At 30.9% G+C, this 16,667-nt stretch overlaps 2 protein-coding genes and 2 long non-coding RNA genes across 13 annotated transcripts; 2 read left to right on the top strand and 2 right to left on the bottom strand.

The window, feature by feature from the left end:
* The first annotated feature begins 125 nt into the window (after positions 1-125).
* LOC112590332 (uncharacterized) lies at positions 126-2,182 on the top strand. 2 transcript variants are annotated; one of them, XM_025306478.1, is made up of 5 exons: positions 126-601; positions 1,246-1,386; positions 1,464-1,485; positions 1,567-1,708; positions 1,825-2,015. In XM_025306478.1, exons 1-5 carry the CDS (start codon positions 372-374, stop codon positions 1,833-1,835), a joined length of 546 nt encoding a protein of 181 aa, XP_025162263.1. In that variant the 5' UTR covers positions 126-371; the 3' UTR covers positions 1,836-2,015. The 2 variants fall into 2 exon arrangements, with proteins under 2 accessions (XP_025162263.1, XP_025162262.1); XM_025306477.1 differs by having other exon boundaries at positions 141-601; positions 1,567-1,731; positions 1,825-2,182.
* A 2,051-nt stretch (positions 2,183-4,233) lies between these two features.
* On the bottom strand, positions 4,234-5,228 carry LOC112590333 (uncharacterized). The gene is made up of 2 exons (XR_003114124.1): positions 4,742-5,228; positions 4,234-4,546 (listed from the first exon to the last, which is right to left on the bottom strand). It is a non-coding gene; the product is annotated as an uncharacterized LOC112590333 (long non-coding RNA).
* Positions 5,229-11,787: 6,559 nt separating this feature from the next.
* On the top strand, positions 11,788-12,867 carry LOC112590334 (uncharacterized). The gene is made up of 3 exons (XR_003114125.1): positions 11,788-11,882; positions 11,964-12,109; positions 12,566-12,867. It is a non-coding gene; the product is annotated as an uncharacterized LOC112590334 (long non-coding RNA).
* Positions 12,868-13,144: 277 nt separating this feature from the next.
* On the bottom strand, positions 13,145-16,644 carry LOC112590339 (uncharacterized). Of its 9 annotated transcripts, XM_025306491.1 has the most exons (8): positions 15,775-16,087; positions 15,337-15,502; positions 15,113-15,190; positions 14,667-14,881; positions 14,483-14,536; positions 14,144-14,361; positions 13,878-14,055; positions 13,146-13,686 (listed from the first exon to the last, which is right to left on the bottom strand). In XM_025306491.1, the coding sequence occupies exons 6-8, from the start codon at positions 14,336-14,338 to the stop codon at positions 13,502-13,504; spliced, it is 558 nt and encodes a 185-aa protein (XP_025162276.1). In that variant the 5' UTR covers positions 14,339-14,361; positions 14,483-14,536; positions 14,667-14,881; positions 15,113-15,190; positions 15,337-15,502; positions 15,775-16,087; the 3' UTR covers positions 13,146-13,501. The 9 variants fall into 9 exon arrangements, with proteins under 9 accessions (XP_025162283.1, XP_025162276.1, XP_025162278.1 ...); XM_025306493.1 differs by lacking the exon at positions 15,775-16,087 and having other exon boundaries at positions 15,359-15,746; XM_025306494.1 differs by lacking the exon at positions 15,775-16,087 and having other exon boundaries at positions 14,667-14,842; positions 15,337-15,746.
* Positions 16,645-16,667: the final 23 nt, after the last annotated feature.

Genomic DNA, 16,667 nt, shown 5'->3' on the forward strand with positions numbered 1-16,667 from the left:
GAAAATAGAAATATTTTCTCAAATATAGAAGAACATTCTCGTGATCAAACAATTTTATAAAATCATGTGTTTCATATAATGAGAGCAATCGCCTCTAAATATATTAAAATAAAATTACATTTTATAGGGCGTAATATATTTCGTGATAACATAAGTATAAGGCAAGCATTTAACAAAATAGTTTTGTTTAAGGGACAATAATTCTAGTAAACAATAACTAACAGTAACATTACACTCATGTTCTAATTTCTAATTATACAATATCATAATGTGCATCCTACGTAACGCTGATAGATGCGTTCGGAGAGACTATAAGCAGCTTACGCTTTCGAGCTGCTCGAACGTTACTTGAGTGAATTTATCGTTACAATATGGCTGATGTTGGTGCAAATATGGATAACCAAAAAAGAAAAAGATTATTAAGTTTTTTACTCTTTGCTCTGAGTGAATTAATAGAGTCTTCATCATCTGATGACGAAGAAGAGTTGGATGTACTCATTAATTTAAAAGTAGGACGTCGGAAGAAACTGCCAAGACTACAAAATTATGTGGAAGAGGTGATACCTAGGTGGAAAGATCAAGAATTTAAGTCGCATTTTAGGTAATGATAAATTATCTTTAATTAATTTTCAAAGTTCTATACATACATCATAGAATGGTGAACATATTTCACATTATGTATTTATTTATGGTAGCTCAGTAAATACTGCAGCAAAGTAAATGCAATATGTATTTTATTACATTTACATTGTTACGTGAGAAATTATAACATAAATGTAATGTAATGTAATGTAATTTTTCAATAATGTTATTTGAAATTTCAACAAAAAGTGTTTAGTATAGTGATATTCGGTATTTATTAGAAAGAAATTAGCTAAATTTTTCTATTAGCATATTCGACTGGACTTGGGTTCGCTTGGGTTAACCCATGCTGGGTTAAATAAACCCAGCTTATTGGTCGAACATGTACTATATAGTATAGTATAGTATACGTTCGACTAATAAGGCCCAGTTCCACAACTTGCTTTAAATGGAGTTTAAAGCTAAACCGATGGTTAAAAGCAGTAGTATATACTTTATGGTTAAAATTGCTTTTAACCATCGGTTTAACTTTAAACTCCGTTTAAAGCAAATTGTGGAACTGGGCCTAAGTTGAGTTTATGTAACCCAGCATGGTTTAACCCAGGTCCAGTCGAATACGCTGTATGTCTGTACTAATTTTAGTTCTACACACTTCTTATCTAGAATATCCAGAGACACTTTTGAGTTTGTACTCTTGATAATTGCCCCAAAACTTAAGAGAAAGTATCCAGGGTTAGGAATGATCTCCCCAGAGAAACAGTTTTTTATTGCTATTTGGCGAATGGCTACACCAGATTCTTACAGGTTAGTACATTATATCTAATAATAAGACCTACTCAAGGTAATGTTGCATTTTTCATTCATAAGTTTTTTAATCCTAGATCAATATGTGAAAAGTTTGATGTGAGTCGATCAACAGCCTTATTAACAACACGTCGAGTTACCAAGATACTTGCAGATTTTTCACCAGTATTAATTAAATAGCCAACAGGCAACGCTATCCAAGAAGTTTGGACAGGATTTGAAGTAATTAGTTCCTTCCCTAAAGTCATAGGAGCTATCGATGGTACTCACATCAATATCCCATCTCCACATATACATCCAGAAGCCTATGTTAATCGGAAAGGTCACCATTCCATTCAGCTACAAGTTTGTAATATGTACTTAGTATATTAGATGGAAGAATTTATCCTCCTCACTATATTGTATATATTGAATATATCGTACTTAATATTCTTCCAGGGGATCTGTGATCACAAAGCTCGTTTCACGCACTGCTATATTGGACATGCAGGTTCTGTGCATGATCAACGCGTTTTTCGTCAATCAGAAATTCAAGATGCATTGGGTAACCCAGAAAAATTTCCTGATGATTCCCATTTACTTGATGATGCTGCATATAAAATTCATGATAATTTAATGGTTCCATATCGTGATAATGGTCATTTGACTGAACGACAAAAAAATTATAATTTCTGCCATTCTTCAGCACGAATCGCCGTTAAAAGAGCATTTGGTACCTTGAAAGGTCGATTTAGAAGTTTATTACACAACCATGAATCGGACTGACTTAGGCCGGTATTCATAGTCAGGTCTTATATTTAAGACCGTCTTAAGTTCATTTTCAGATACCCCATAGCCAATGAAATGATTTGTATAGCATCTGAAAATAAACTTAAGACGGTCTTAAATTTAAGATCCGATTATGAATACCGGCCTTAATTGCTCATTATATATTTGCTTGTTGTGTCATGCATAATATTTGTATACTAAGAAATGATGATTTTGACATTGTTTTATTAAATAATGAAGTAGATAATGATATTCCTCGTCAAGTTGCTGCAGATGATACAACAGGTGTTCTGAAAAGAGACTTAATTAGCCAAAGACTTCCAATAAGACTCATATAAATCTTAAAACAGTTCTAATTTTGCTAGGAATGCAATGTATTTTTTATTTTAAAGAAGTTTACAAGTTATTATCTTTTATACTTTTGTAACATAGATATAAACTAATATGTACATGTTTAATAAAATTAAGATAGTATAACATATAAAAGAATTCTTTATTTATTTTTACAATAGTATTATATTTAAAAATTGCCATTTCCGTGTTACTTCTAAAATAATAAGTACCTCTTCGTTATTAATTCATTTAGGACAAAAAGTAAAAGAATAAAATGAAAGATACATTTTGTTATTGATATTAGTTTTATAATAGTTTATAATTAATTTTTAACACATACAATTACTCCCCTTGACAGAATAAACATAAAATACTTTGTATTGTCTTGAAGTACAATAAAAATAAAAGCAAGTTATATATATGTAATATTGTTGGTTACACATAAAGAACTAATATCACCAACCCTGCTTAACCTAATCGGTCGACCAAGCATTAATATTAATTAACCATTCCCTTCGACAAAATAAAAATGAAATACTTTGTATTGTCTTGAGGTACAATAAAAATAAAAACAAGTTACATATATGTAACACTGTATAAGTAATACTAAGTATAATGTAATACTTAGTTATACATAAAGAACTAATATCACTAACTCTGGTTAACTTTTTCGATCGACCAAGCAGCAAAATTAATGAACCAATTTATTTTTCTGATCAATATAATTGATTAATTTTGTTATAATAGACTAATTAAATTAACTGAATGTAGTAATTCTGTTCCACATAACTTTCATCAGAAATATTTACCAAACATTTTAATTGTTCCAACATAGAAAGAAAAATCTTATTTTATATATCAGTGTTCTTAACATTAAGTATCACTTATGCATTTAACCATTATTCAATTTATCATAGATGTACACAGGAAGTTATTAATCTCTTGCTATTATAACTGTTATTTGTACGATTTTCACAACTTTATGCGTTGCGTCTATGATCATGTTTACGTAATAACTTTATCTAACTAATTAACTATATTATAAAAATATGTATGTATAGGCATAAAGTTGAAAATCGTCAAAATAATTCAAATTACAATGGGAAGACATTAGTGAATACTTATGTGTATAAACTTAATATTAATTATTAATATTAAAAAATAAAGCAAATTTTAAGAATATGTTTAAAATATTAAGGAAGACAGAACGCAGTATAATAGATGTACCAGCTACTATACTATATTTTACAAAACTAAATAAAATATTAATTGTACTAAAAGAAGTAAACAAGAAAATAAATGGTACATGTTTTATCAAAAACAAAGGAAACAATCTTATAATTTGTATTACAACTTCGTTTTATCTTTGTTGCATGTAAATTAAAATAAAAACATTTATAATTTGTCTAAAATTTTACCCATGAATTTTAGCATTTGCTTTTCAAAGTCCATGTTTTCTTTGTGCCTCTGATCACTATTGTTCTCAGCCAATTTCCGACTTTGTAAAATTGATTCAGCAATGTTTGATGTACTTTCTTGTGCCTTGCGCTTCCGACAATTTGAATAGCTTAAATTTTTATTACTTGAGTTTGCATTGTTACATATATTTGCATTTGATAAGTTAGATTCTCTATTAGATCTAGAATTAGAATACATGCTGCTTGAAGAGGCTATTGCTAGAGACGACATAATAGGTCGTTCACCAAGCAAAGATTCCATGACTTCCATATAAGGCCATGTTCTAAGTTATTCCCTGATTTGCTATTGTGATCTTTTATAGATTTATAAGTTCGTTTCATTCCGTGAAATTTTGAAAGACATTGAGGTTCAGTGACATTATAGCCTTTAACAAATAATGCTGATGCAATATTATTCCATACTTTTTTCTGGGACATTTTACTCGATACAATGTTATTTTTTTGCAGCCGATACTTTTCTACCAGCAATAGAATTGCCGCATGAGACCATTTAAACATTGATTCATTATTATCCTCAGAATTGGAAGACTCCATTGACAGACTTGCTGCATCAAAATCTGAATCTTGTGATTTTGCTCTTTCTAGAAGATAAGTAGTAAATATCGTATTTAAAAGAATAACGAATAATATCTATATATTAAAGGAGACATAAATCAATCACACTCTTTTATTATAATCTAATTTATTAATTTCCATTATATCAACTGATCTATCTTCTATACTTGGATAATTATTAGCATATAGAATACTTATATAACCTCTATCATCATAATTACCATTTTCTGCACGCGCTGCATCATTTGGCGATACTTTTATTGTGTATGTCACATCGTTTTCATCTAAAAGATGAATTTCGACATTTTCAGATATTTAACTAAGTGGTTGAGCCATTGTGAATACAGTTTCTCACAGTTTAATAAATTGTCCTTATTTGACTTTTGACGCAATTGGTTTGTTCTTTCTGGTTGCACTGTTGTAATTGGTTGAAAGAACAGCAGTTAAAAAGAACAGATCATAGACTAACACTTTAAAGCACAATCGAACGTTCGAGGAAAGAATAAGCGCCAATTAGCGCTAATAGCATTTGCTGCCCTACCTCGAAAATGATAGCGAAAAATTGCGCGAATAATGACGTCACGCTGCTTTGAGAGTGATGTCATTATCGATTTTATAGCGCCACAAAGCGTCTCCTCGAACGGTCTTAGATACTTATTGTGCGAATAGCGTGCTCCCCGAACGCACCCCTAGAGGTACGTTCCGTATCACGCATTGCGCGCATTTATCTATAGTTTATGTCACGTATACTATAAAAAATGCGCGCATATGTGTGAAATGGAACGCACCCTAGATTGCGTGTTCTCCCAAATTTCAAGAGTGGGGGTATAACTCTTGTATAAAAGGAAGCATTCTGTTTTTACCATAGACATAGTATATCATAGTATATCTAGACTGCGCGTTCTCCCAAATTTCAAGAGTGAGGGTACAACCACAGACTTCTATATACTACTAGACTACTAATTCCTCGGTCAGAAGTGAAGCCAATTTTGGCGGCCATTGTTATCTGGCAATTTATATACCCTGTGCTCCGATAGTGAAGTAGTACGAATTAATTGGGTGCTTTTAATATATCTATTTAATAAAATTGTGGATAAAGTACAGAGAGTGTAATGGTAATATAATATATATATACATAATATTAGTCATATGTGTCAAAATATTATATTTGTATAATATTATAATAGTAACCTAAAATAAAATACAAATTCGTATAATGCTTTGTATGGTTAATGTTTATTATGTAAAAAACAATGAATACAATATACCCTATAATAACATATTACATTCCCTTAATATATATTCTATTCTATAATACATTCAATTTGCAAATAAATAAAATATTTATTATTCATTTGCGAAAAGAATTTATTTAGTTAAACGATGTCGTTTACGAATAGGCATTATAATTTCATTAGTATAAAACTTTCCAAACGAGAATAGCCGAATTCGTAAATATGTTCGTACAATCGCAAATATTAATTTAATTTTATGTGGCACTTCAAATATTTGGACATTATTATATGTAAGATCATTGAATGTCAACCCAGATAGCACACGGACGTCCACTGGACGTCCGATATATGTCCATTTTTTTTACAAAAGACGTCCATAGGACGTATGTTTGTCACAACTTCGGACGTCCTACAGGTCCGATGTCCAAATAAGGACATCCTTCCCAGCAAACACAGAATATAACTGTTATATAACTATTATATAACATAGGAGTAACATGTAATATAACATATGTTATACTCTAGTTATATTGAGGTTATATAATTTGGTTTCATAGTTGTAATATAATTCTATTATAAATCTGTTACACTGTTTTGTTATAAACTAGAGATAACATTATAATAATAATATAACAGTAATGTAACACGTTATATAACAATAATTACGTTCATATTACATTGATGTTATACAACACAACTATTCATGCAGTCTATTAAAAGCTGCAAATGCTTTCTATTGCGAATAAAGGTGCATTTCGATAGAGAAAGAAATAGCAAAGCGGAACAGTAACAAATAAAAAAATCGTGGAAAGCTAATCAATCAGAAATTCCGTTCCGCTTTTTTGTAGATGTTTTATTTTGTAGTTCTATGTTTTTATGTATTTTTATTGCCTTCATCGCGCTTAAGCAGACCATATTGCCTATATATATTGACGTTTATATGCATACTGATATGTATATTCCCACAAAAAAGTACATCGAATCCACGTAGAACGTATTCGTTGCATTCACATAGAATCCACAAAACCACATGGATTTCACGTGGACACAACGTTCTTATTTTCGTGGAGATATCCGCACTCATACTATTTAAACGTTTAAGAACGCTTGTATATCATATAAAACTCACATAGAGAAAAATGTCTTTAAGTTTAATATTCTTACTTGTTCGATTTTGAGTTGTTTCATTAAAATATATTTTTGCAATATTATTAGAAAAAAAAACTATTTCATTGAAGAAAACCATGTTGATAAAAAACAGGATTTGAGATAATATTTTTCAAAAGTTTTTTTTAGATTTAGTAATTAAAATTTCTTATTTAAACTTCCTTAAATTTGTTTCAAACTATTTCTTTTGTGGGTTAACCATTATAATACTCCAATATTAGTAATTTTGAAACATAGTCTATATTGATATTCGTCGCATATCGAATGTTGTTGCGTTGTTTTAATTTCTGACATGAAAAGTCATAATGTTCTGTGAATATTCTGTGAATAAGGATATATTATATAAATACCGGTCACAAGAATATCGTTGGAGTCATTGCGATAATTGCGTGCCACTCGGTCGTCAGGTTAAACAAAGCCTTAGCGTGGTCAGCACATGGAGGGGTGACCGCTTAGAATCAAAGATATCGACGGGACGCAAGACGCGAGAAAATTAGAGATAAATTTTTTACATAACAATAATATTACAGTTATATAACAGCTGTATAACATTTTAGTAACATATGATATTTCTGTTATATAACTGCAACTTTCTATGAGTGGGAAATTACAACTAACATGTATATTGCTTGTAACGTACATGTCATATTATGTGTTACATTTCGTTACATTACGACAATGTAACTGTTACATAACTGTGTTTACTGGATTGTTACGTATGTAATTTATGTTCACGGACGTAAATCGGACATACGGACATAAATTGGACGTGAAACATACATCCATTGGATGTCCGGTGCTATCTGGGAATGTGTCAAGAGTAAATCGCCTTTTCATGTGTAAGATAATCTTTGTATCTAATTTGTGCACTTGTAATGTCTGGAAAATATTTGTTTCCAGTTGCAGTCGCTTTCCTGTTTCGGTAATAATTTTATATGTGCTTACAGAGGGAAATATTAATCCACCCTTGTCACAAGTTTGCAAATGTAACATATTTCAATGATTGAAAATAATCATGTTCGATGCGTTCTAGAATAAGACATGTTACGCAACTCTCACAATTGATATGCCGCATTAACCGTTTTACAACGTAGCCACCAATATAATATTTTGTCTTTCAAATCTGTGTGAAGTTGAATTGAAATATTGTTATTAAGTTTGTGGATTTCTTTTGTGGATTTATAGACGGATGTATCCCATACAGCACAAAAAGATTGCAGCAACATTGCAGCAATCTTGTTTTGTAAGATTGTATCATTGCAACATCATTGCAAAATGTTGCTGCAATGGTGCAGCAATATTGCAGCAACATTAAAATGTCCGCTTGCAGTAATATTGCGTTGCAATGATGCAGCAATATTGTATTATAATAGCGCAGCAATATTGTACTGCAATACTGCAGCAATATTATACTGCAATAATACAGCAACATTCTGTTGTAATATTGCAATAACAATGTTATATAATATGCAATAAAGTTACAGCTATTATGCCTATATATATACATATGTGTGTGTATGTGTGTGTATAGAGTGGCGTAATAGCTGTAATATACAAAATTAAATAATATTATATTATATAGCTCTAACTATAGCTTTAATATATGCAACTAAACCATTCTAAAACACATGTATTCAACATTTTGTAATTATACAATTCCATATAACATAATTATGTGTTAATCTTTTTTCCACAGATACCAGCAGATAGCAAAATTGTCAGTGTAACATTCCCAGTAAGCAAAATGCTAACAGAATGCGCGCAGATTGACGCCAATTTCGATCAGATCTCCAGATCAAAACCATAACCATCTGTGTCCTTATTAGGCTCGTGTTTTGTCGACAGGACCTGTATGACAGGCCGTGCGAGCAGATTGTCGGCAGAAATCGCGCAGGTCCTGCTGCCAAACTATACGTAGAGTCTGCGCGTAGAGTTTGCTCAGTTTTTGCCGCCAATCTGCCGTCAAATTACTGCAAGTCTTGCGCGATTTTTACTACAAATCTGCCGTCAAATATCTGACAACAGGATTTGGCGCATATTTGACCGCAGATTGGCGGCATAATTTGACATAACAGATTCTGCGTTAAATTTGTTGCCTATTTGCCATCAAACTATGATAGCAGGCTTTGTTCGAAATCTGCTCGCGCAGGTTTGGCTATCTGGGATTATTGCGATATTAAAAGTCCGCTTTTTATTACATCTAAAACGAAATATAACAATTACGTTAATGTTATATTTTGTTATAAAAATGTAATAAAAAGCGGATATTTGAATATTGTCATAATATACTGAAGTATTTTTGTTATTTGATATCCACAAGATATCTGTAGAGATTAGCAAACAGCTGTATTACGTAGGATATCATAATTGCAAGTTATTAGTTAGACTCACATATTATAGTATAGATATTGTGTTAAACAGCAATCGCAGTAGTATTGTAACTATTAATAAGTCAAAATTATAACACATATATATATATATATATTTATTTATAAAAGTATGTTACAACAATTAATATTAAATAAAAATTTGCTTCTTTAGTTAATATACTAAATGATGCACATACATAATGGTGTTCGTAACAAAATATAAACTATGTATATAAAACATAAATAAAGTGTTTTATCTACTTTGGTAGTAAAAAATAAACGAAAAACATCAAAGAACTATCAAAAATTATGAACACATATATATAAAAGGAACACATAAATGAAAAATATTATATTAATACTATTAATAAAACTATTAATAAAAATACTATATTAAATGATAATATCATTGTTAATCATGAGCCACCGTTTCTCCAATTTTTTGCCTTGAAATCCGTACAGCTTGTGCAAGCCATTTCGATATATATTCCGCAAAGTCGTCTGTCATTGCGCTGTGGGATATACGAACAGCTTCTGAAATATATATCATTACCATATTATTATTATTTTTATAAAATTTTAAATAATAATTAAATAGCAACTTGAATCTAAATAATACCGTTATTTGCAATATTGATCAAAATCATCTTGCTTTACGGAGTAGAATAACAGTTTTTTCTTTAAAATTCGTTCATTTTGTGTAAAAGTGAATCGAAATAGCTTAGTCCAATCAATTTTCAAAGTGAAATCCGGAAAACCAAATAAATACCCAAGAGATATACAGGGTGTTATAAAAGTCCCGGAAGAGCAGAATAACTCGAAAAATATGAGTCCTAGAAAAAATGCGAAGTGGGTTTTTATTATTTTTTCCTGGCTATCTGACGGTGACCTTGGATTTGACCTTGACAATGACCTTGAAGGTCATTTCAAGGTCAGGTCAATTTTTTTAAATAGGACCCGATACTTTTGATCCCAAAAATTAAAAGAGCGGAAAATTTTACGTTCGGATATGATCTTTAACACTGCCAAATTTGACCTCTGAAGATCACATAAAGGTCTAAGCTTGTTTTAGGCTGAAAACGCGAATATCTTCGAAAATGCACCTGCTAGGGAGCAATGTTACACATAAGAATAAGAATGTAGTGGTCAACGAGGGACATTCAGCCGTGACTTTGCCCTTATTCTCAAGGTCATGAGTTAAGATTATTATTAAGGTCAAACCGGACTTTTTTAGGATTGAAAATCCATACTTTTGACCTAAAAGTGTCAAGATTGAAAAATTTTACGTTCGGATATGACGTTTTCAACCTTGACCTTGTTCTCAAAATTATGCGTTTTACGTTACTTCACTGATCGTGAAGTCTACTGAAAGTAAAGCGTCTCGGAACCCGACCACTGAAGGCAAGGTGTCTCAAACCCGACCACTGAAGGCAAGGTTCAGTTAGTCCCGGCTACCGAAGGCAAAGCATCTTGTAACTCGGCCTGAGATTATAAGAGATGTTCAAAATGTTCCCCATTGACCGTTCGACAGTGTGTTTGACAGGTCAAGGTTGAAAACGTCATACCCGAATGTAAAATTTTTCAATCTTGACACTTTTAGGTCAAAAGTATGGATTTTCAGTTCTAAAAAAGTCCGGTTTGACCTTAATAATAATCTTAACTCATGACCTTGAGAATAAGGGCAAAGTCACGGCTGAATGTCCCTCGTTGACCACTACATTCTTATTCTTATGTGTAACATTGCTCCCTAGCAGGTGCATTTTCGAAGATATTCGCGTTTTCAGCCTAAAACAAGCTTAGACCTTTATGTGATCTTCAGAGGTCAAATTTGGCAGTGTTAAAGATCATATCCGAACGTAAAATTTTCCGCTCTTTTAATTTTTGAGGTCAAAAGTATGGGGTCCCATTTTAAAAAATTGGCCTGACCTTGAAATGACCTTCAAGGTCATTGTCAAGGTCAAATCCAAGGTCACCGTCAAATAGCCAGGAAAAAATTATAAAAACTCAGTACTTCGCATTTTTTCTAGGAATCATATTTTTCGAGTTATTCTGCTCTTCCGGGACTTTTATAACACCCTGTATATAATGAAAATTTTGGTCAAACCGATTAAAAAAGATACGTAAAAATGGATCTTTTGAATTTATTATACCTGACCAATTTTGATTACGTCAAGTCAACTAAAAGTCGACTTTTAATGAAGTAACATTGACTAAAAGTTGATTTATAAGTGCCGTATTGTTGACTTAAAGCTGACTTCAAATTACCATAAAGCCAACTTCTAAGTCGACTTTTGGCTGACTAACGGTCGACTATAGTCAGTACATTTGCCTGTTAGTCGAATATTAGTCGGCATTCAGTCTAACTTTGAAGTCGACTTTAGACTTCTTCTGCCGACTTATAGTCAACTAAGGGCGGAATTTATATTAATAAGGACGTATCTTGAGTTTCAAGACGAGCTTAAGCTAGTTCTCAAGACAGCAGTTAATTGTTACGTCCTGGACAAGCATAGAACATGCAATGTCTAGATTTGTTTGGTTTACTTCGGATCAGCTGTCCAAATCCTTATTATTTGAATCTGTTTCCTTTGGAGGTGGGTTACTGTTAGGTTTAAAAATAATAGTATTCTCGCTAGTGTTGAATTTAACTTCAAATATATTTCCCTTTATTTCAGATTTTATTCTCGGGACCGAAGATTTAGATGGATCTGTTTTGAAAACAGCCAGGTTGAGCGTGCCTGGATTATAACTTTTCAACAGACGTCTAAATTGAATCCGCCGTCCGGCTCTTCTTGTTCTTTTCGGCATGAGAGATTTTTAGGTAATATTTATTTTAACAATATCTATAATAGAGTAGATGGAAGGGACGTGGTTAAGTTTGAAGAATAAAAAGGCGAATGGTGCTCGTGGTTCAAGCACAACACTCTTAAAGTAAGGAAAAAAGAACGGTGCTCGTGGTTCAAGCACGGCGTTCTGGAAAAAGAATGAAGATGATAAGAGGGAAGAGAGGTAAAGAAATCTGTACACATATATATATATATATCATGAAATTACTCCATATTGTTAAGTTTAAAAATTCATACACTAAATTTAATGTAGTTAATAGCTGGCTCAATACTTATTCAAGTAAAAGAAATGTTTCTCTATAATATCATTATGAGGAAAAGAGGCTTGTTCGACCTTTAATGATTTGGATTTTACGTCTTAACAAACGTCTTAGCATTTGCAGACGGAGTCCCAAGAACAATAATCTTTAATACCGATCTTTTGATTCCAGGCTCAATACCCCTTGGCAATCGGCTAACAAGAGGCTCAGCGAAAGATTGTCTGATTGGAGGCTAACATGCCCGACAAAGACAGCACGTGAAATCCATGTGGATTCCACATTGATGATCTACGTGGAATCCATGTGGATAATCGAGTGGATATCCCCTTAAAAACGGTAGTCGAATCCACGTGGATTCGATCATCGATGTGACGTGGATTCCACGTAAAAATTTCGCCATATCTGTGTAATATTCACGTAGTATTTACATGTAATCGTTTCATAATATTGCAAAGTTGTATATAAAAAATGTAAACAATATAAGAAAGTACATAGTATTTATTTGATATCTTTTTTGTATTAAATATTATGTTATATATTGTTATAATATAATATATTTATACATGTTGTATATTGTTATAACATAAGTATAACTTTTTTCAAAAGAAAAAAACACAAGTTATGAAAATACATACATATTAAATAAAACAAACTATTAATATACAAATATATATATGTATATATATATATAAAAAACTTAAAAATATAGAAACAACCAAAAGCTTTAAAGAAAATTTTATAAATTATCAATATACTCATACAGAATAAATGTCCAAAGTACATCTTAGAGATATCCCATAGATATTGCAATATGTATAGAGAATGTATTTTGGATATTTGTTATGTATAGATATACAAACATATGAAACTAAAATATATTGAAACAATCAAAAGTCTTAAAGAAAATGTTATAAACTATCAATACCTATATAAAACAAATGTCTAAAATACATCTGAGGGATATTCTACAGATATTACGATATTTACAATATATCGCTGAAAGGTTTTTTGGATATTTGTTCTATATAAGTGTACATATGGAACTTAAAAGCATAAAATAACCAAAAGCCTTAAAGAAAATGTTACAAGCAAACTATTTGAAGTTTTTTACGCAGTTTCATTTTCTTCTTGTTCGTCTTGTTGCCCGCTTTTCCGTAATCGAAGTAATTCATTTTCGAGACGTTTTTTTGCGTCTTTTAACCAATTTGTAATATGTAAATCAGCAATTTCTCTGTTATATGTGAATTGAAGGCCTCTATCTATCCTTTCTTGTGCATGTTTCTTCACAATAGCTGCAAAAAAACAAGTATTATATACTACATTATATAACTAAATATATTAATACAAATGTGTCGTGTTGTGCAAATATTAAATTTGTACTGAGTATAGAATTTTGTATATTTATGTAATAGAAAAAAAAGTAAAACATATTATTATGAAAATAGCGACAATGTGCGACTTATATATAATATATAAATCTTACCAATAACAAGAATGTAAGATGTTGTGCTTTGAAATTTTTTTTTTCCATATCTTGCTCCTTCTCTGTTTGTTCCCTTCAAATTGAAGTTAACTGCGACTTTGTTTGTCATAAGTTTGCGCATTATGCAATATATAGAGCCTTTTAAATTTTCCGTGCAATGTTCTATTAATTGTCGAATCTATAACATATAAAATAATAAAATAGAAAAAGGTCGCAGTAATATATAAGTTTTTTAAACACAAGGAAAAAGAAAAATTTTTTCTTACCATAATCAATTTTTTCTCCTCCTGCAATATGAAATCTTCCCATACGCAGAAATCTTCCATAGAAATCACCGGTAGAGTTGGAATCCCGATAGAATTGTCTAATGTTTCTGCAGGATGGCATGTAGCAATATAAATTTGTGTCACCATTCCTTGTAATTTATCAATACGGTTTCGTAAATCACTTATTGCTGCCATTATAGACTTTTCGCTTAAACCGGCTATTTTGTAAAAAACAATTATATTGTTATATAAAAAGATATAAATAGCTTGTTGGTAACAATGCAATATTATTAGTGCTATAATGTAAAGAACTGTTTTTATATTGAAAATAAAACTTACAATTTATTGTGACATGTGATTTGTTATGAGAGTTTACAGGAAACGTACGTTTGTCTGTAAAAAAACAGTACAATCATGATAAATATAACATATTTTTCAACAACGGTTACAATACGAGCTTTCCGCAAAATATTTTTTTAATAATTGTTTCTATGTAAATTACAATAATTAAAAATAATCGTACCTCGTGTTATTTTATAGAAACCAGGATCGTCACATTGTCATATTCTCTTACTATGTTGTCTTGCCTGTTTGTTTGTAAATCCTTTAGAACGTTACACTTATTTTTCTTTGAAAGATTAGGGTTTATATTTTCATTAATACTTTCATCAATAGATGAATATGTAAGACATATATCATCTGAAATTTGAGATCCCTGTGACTTGAAAAGAGACACATCTAAATGAAAATTAAAAAGCATATGTAAAGTTAAAAACAATTTAGAGCAACATGAAAAATATTAACATAAATGAAATAGTTAAAAAAGAAAATTATATAACCTAAACAAACAACAAAATTTGTAAAAAATGCAAACTATTACAAGTAACAATACTGAAAAAAAGAAGATTAACATGTAAAGTCAGAATGACTACTGTTTTAATATGTTTAACAAGTACATAAGCATCTTACTTTATGCTTGATTTGTATAATTATTGTTGCAAGTGTCATCAGGATGTGAAAATTGTGATGTCTTTTCCTTCTTATTTGCTGAAATATCAAAGAAAATTAAGAAAACAGAAAAACAAAAAGTTTTATATACTACATGTAATATATGTAATAAATGAAAATAAAATTAAGTATATAATATATATATATATATATAATATAATATATAATATAATAAAAGAATTAACTATTTATCTTTAAGCCTTTTACAATTGGTGCTTGTAACTCAATATCACTGTCTGAATCAGAAGAATATATAGTATGTTTTCTTCGATTCATTGATGTTAAAATCAAAGGAGGATTGTATCTTCTAGTTACAATTCGTTGGTGCTTAATGTTTCCATCCTTGTCAGACTGTGACAGATCCGAGATATTTAAAGCTTTTTCCACTTCTTCTTTAGATTGTCTTATAGATTCTAACATGCAATTAGGACAAGAAACAGAAAAACATGATAGCTTGGATAGATTAGAAAAGATAGAAATAAATGAACATTAGTGTTGCAAATGAATTTGACGTATTAAAAGACATGTCCCTTATGTATTATAAAAAAAAAAATAATGAAAAGGAGAAAGCAAAAGTCAACACATTACTTATAAAAATAATAGCACACAACTCTGATATATACACAAAATATAATACTTCCTACAAAACTTCAAAATTTTAACATTTTCATATGTAATCCAATTCACAGTTGGTTTCTTTCTTTTTTCTAAATAGTCACTTAGTTTTAATTCGTCTGGAGGCCATTTGCATAAAGCTGCAAATGTAACTTGTTTGCCATCTTTTGCAGACACTTTTATAGTTATATCCTCCAGCCACGCAGTACATGCTGGCATTGCATAAACAGTTGACTCCAATTCATTTTCTATAGGTAATTTAAATACAGCATACTGCAATAAAATAGAATTATTCTTCTCTTCTCTTCTCTCTCTCTCTCTCTCTCTCTCTCTCTCTCCCTCCCTCCCTCTCTCTCTCTCTCCCTCTCTCTCTCTCCCTCTCTCCCTCTCCCTCTCTCCCTCTCTCTCTCTCTCTCTCTCTTTCTCTCTCTTAGACACTTTTGTACTGAAAACATTATCCGATCTTCGTTTACCCAGAGAAAATAATCATGTGGATTCGACGTCATATTCTGATTGAGTTTATGTAATAAACAATAAAAACAAAATGACTATCAGCACAAAAGCATTCAGGATGAACTTGACCTAATTATTCCTCTGTATCAACTTACCGGCTTATCCGCATATATTTGCATACTCATAGATATAAACGAATACGATATGAAAATGATAGAAACAAATACTAATGCTAATAGTAACAATTGAAATGAAAAGCAAAATTCCGTAGCTCAGCAATACTTCCAACAGACTTTATACGTGATTTAAAAGAAAGCTAAAGTACCTCTAACAGAAGATTCTCGATAGAATTCGATATATCGATTTTCCATCACTGCACTGCTGTCGATAACAATAACAAAATGTATCATAATACTGCGAAGAGATTGCAACAATAATACAGTGATAC

Source organism: Harpegnathos saltator, unplaced genomic scaffold (genome assembly GCF_003227715.2).
Source record: "Harpegnathos saltator strain DR-91 unplaced genomic scaffold, Hsal_v8.6 scaffold783, whole genome shotgun sequence".
Classification (NCBI taxonomy): Eukaryota; Metazoa; Arthropoda; class Insecta; order Hymenoptera; family Formicidae; genus Harpegnathos; species Harpegnathos saltator.

Bases quoted from the DNA above. Each gene is read 5' to 3' on its own strand.
- LOC112590332 (XM_025306477.1), top strand. From the start codon at position 372: ATGGCTGATGTTGGTGCAAATATGGATAACCAAAAAAGAAAAAGATTA. The intron at 1,387-1,463 runs GTTAGTACATTA...TTTTAATCCTAG, and splicing joins GCTACACCAGATTCTTACAG to ATCAATATGTGAAAAGTTTG. The intron at 1,732-1,824 runs GTTTGTAATATG...ATATTCTTCCAG, and splicing joins ACCATTCCATTCAGCTACAA to GGGATCTGTGATCACAAAGC.
- LOC112590339 (XM_025306489.1), bottom strand. From the start codon at position 16,404: ATGAGTATGCAAATATATGCGGATAAGCCG. The intron at 16,040-16,374 runs GTAAGTTGATAC...ATTTTATTGCAG, and splicing joins AAATATATGCGGATAAGCCG to TATGCTGTATTTAAATTACC. The intron at 14,882-15,112 runs GTAAGATGCTTA...ATTTTCATTTAG, and splicing joins TTATACAAATCAAGCATAAA to ATGTGTCTCTTTTCAAGTCA.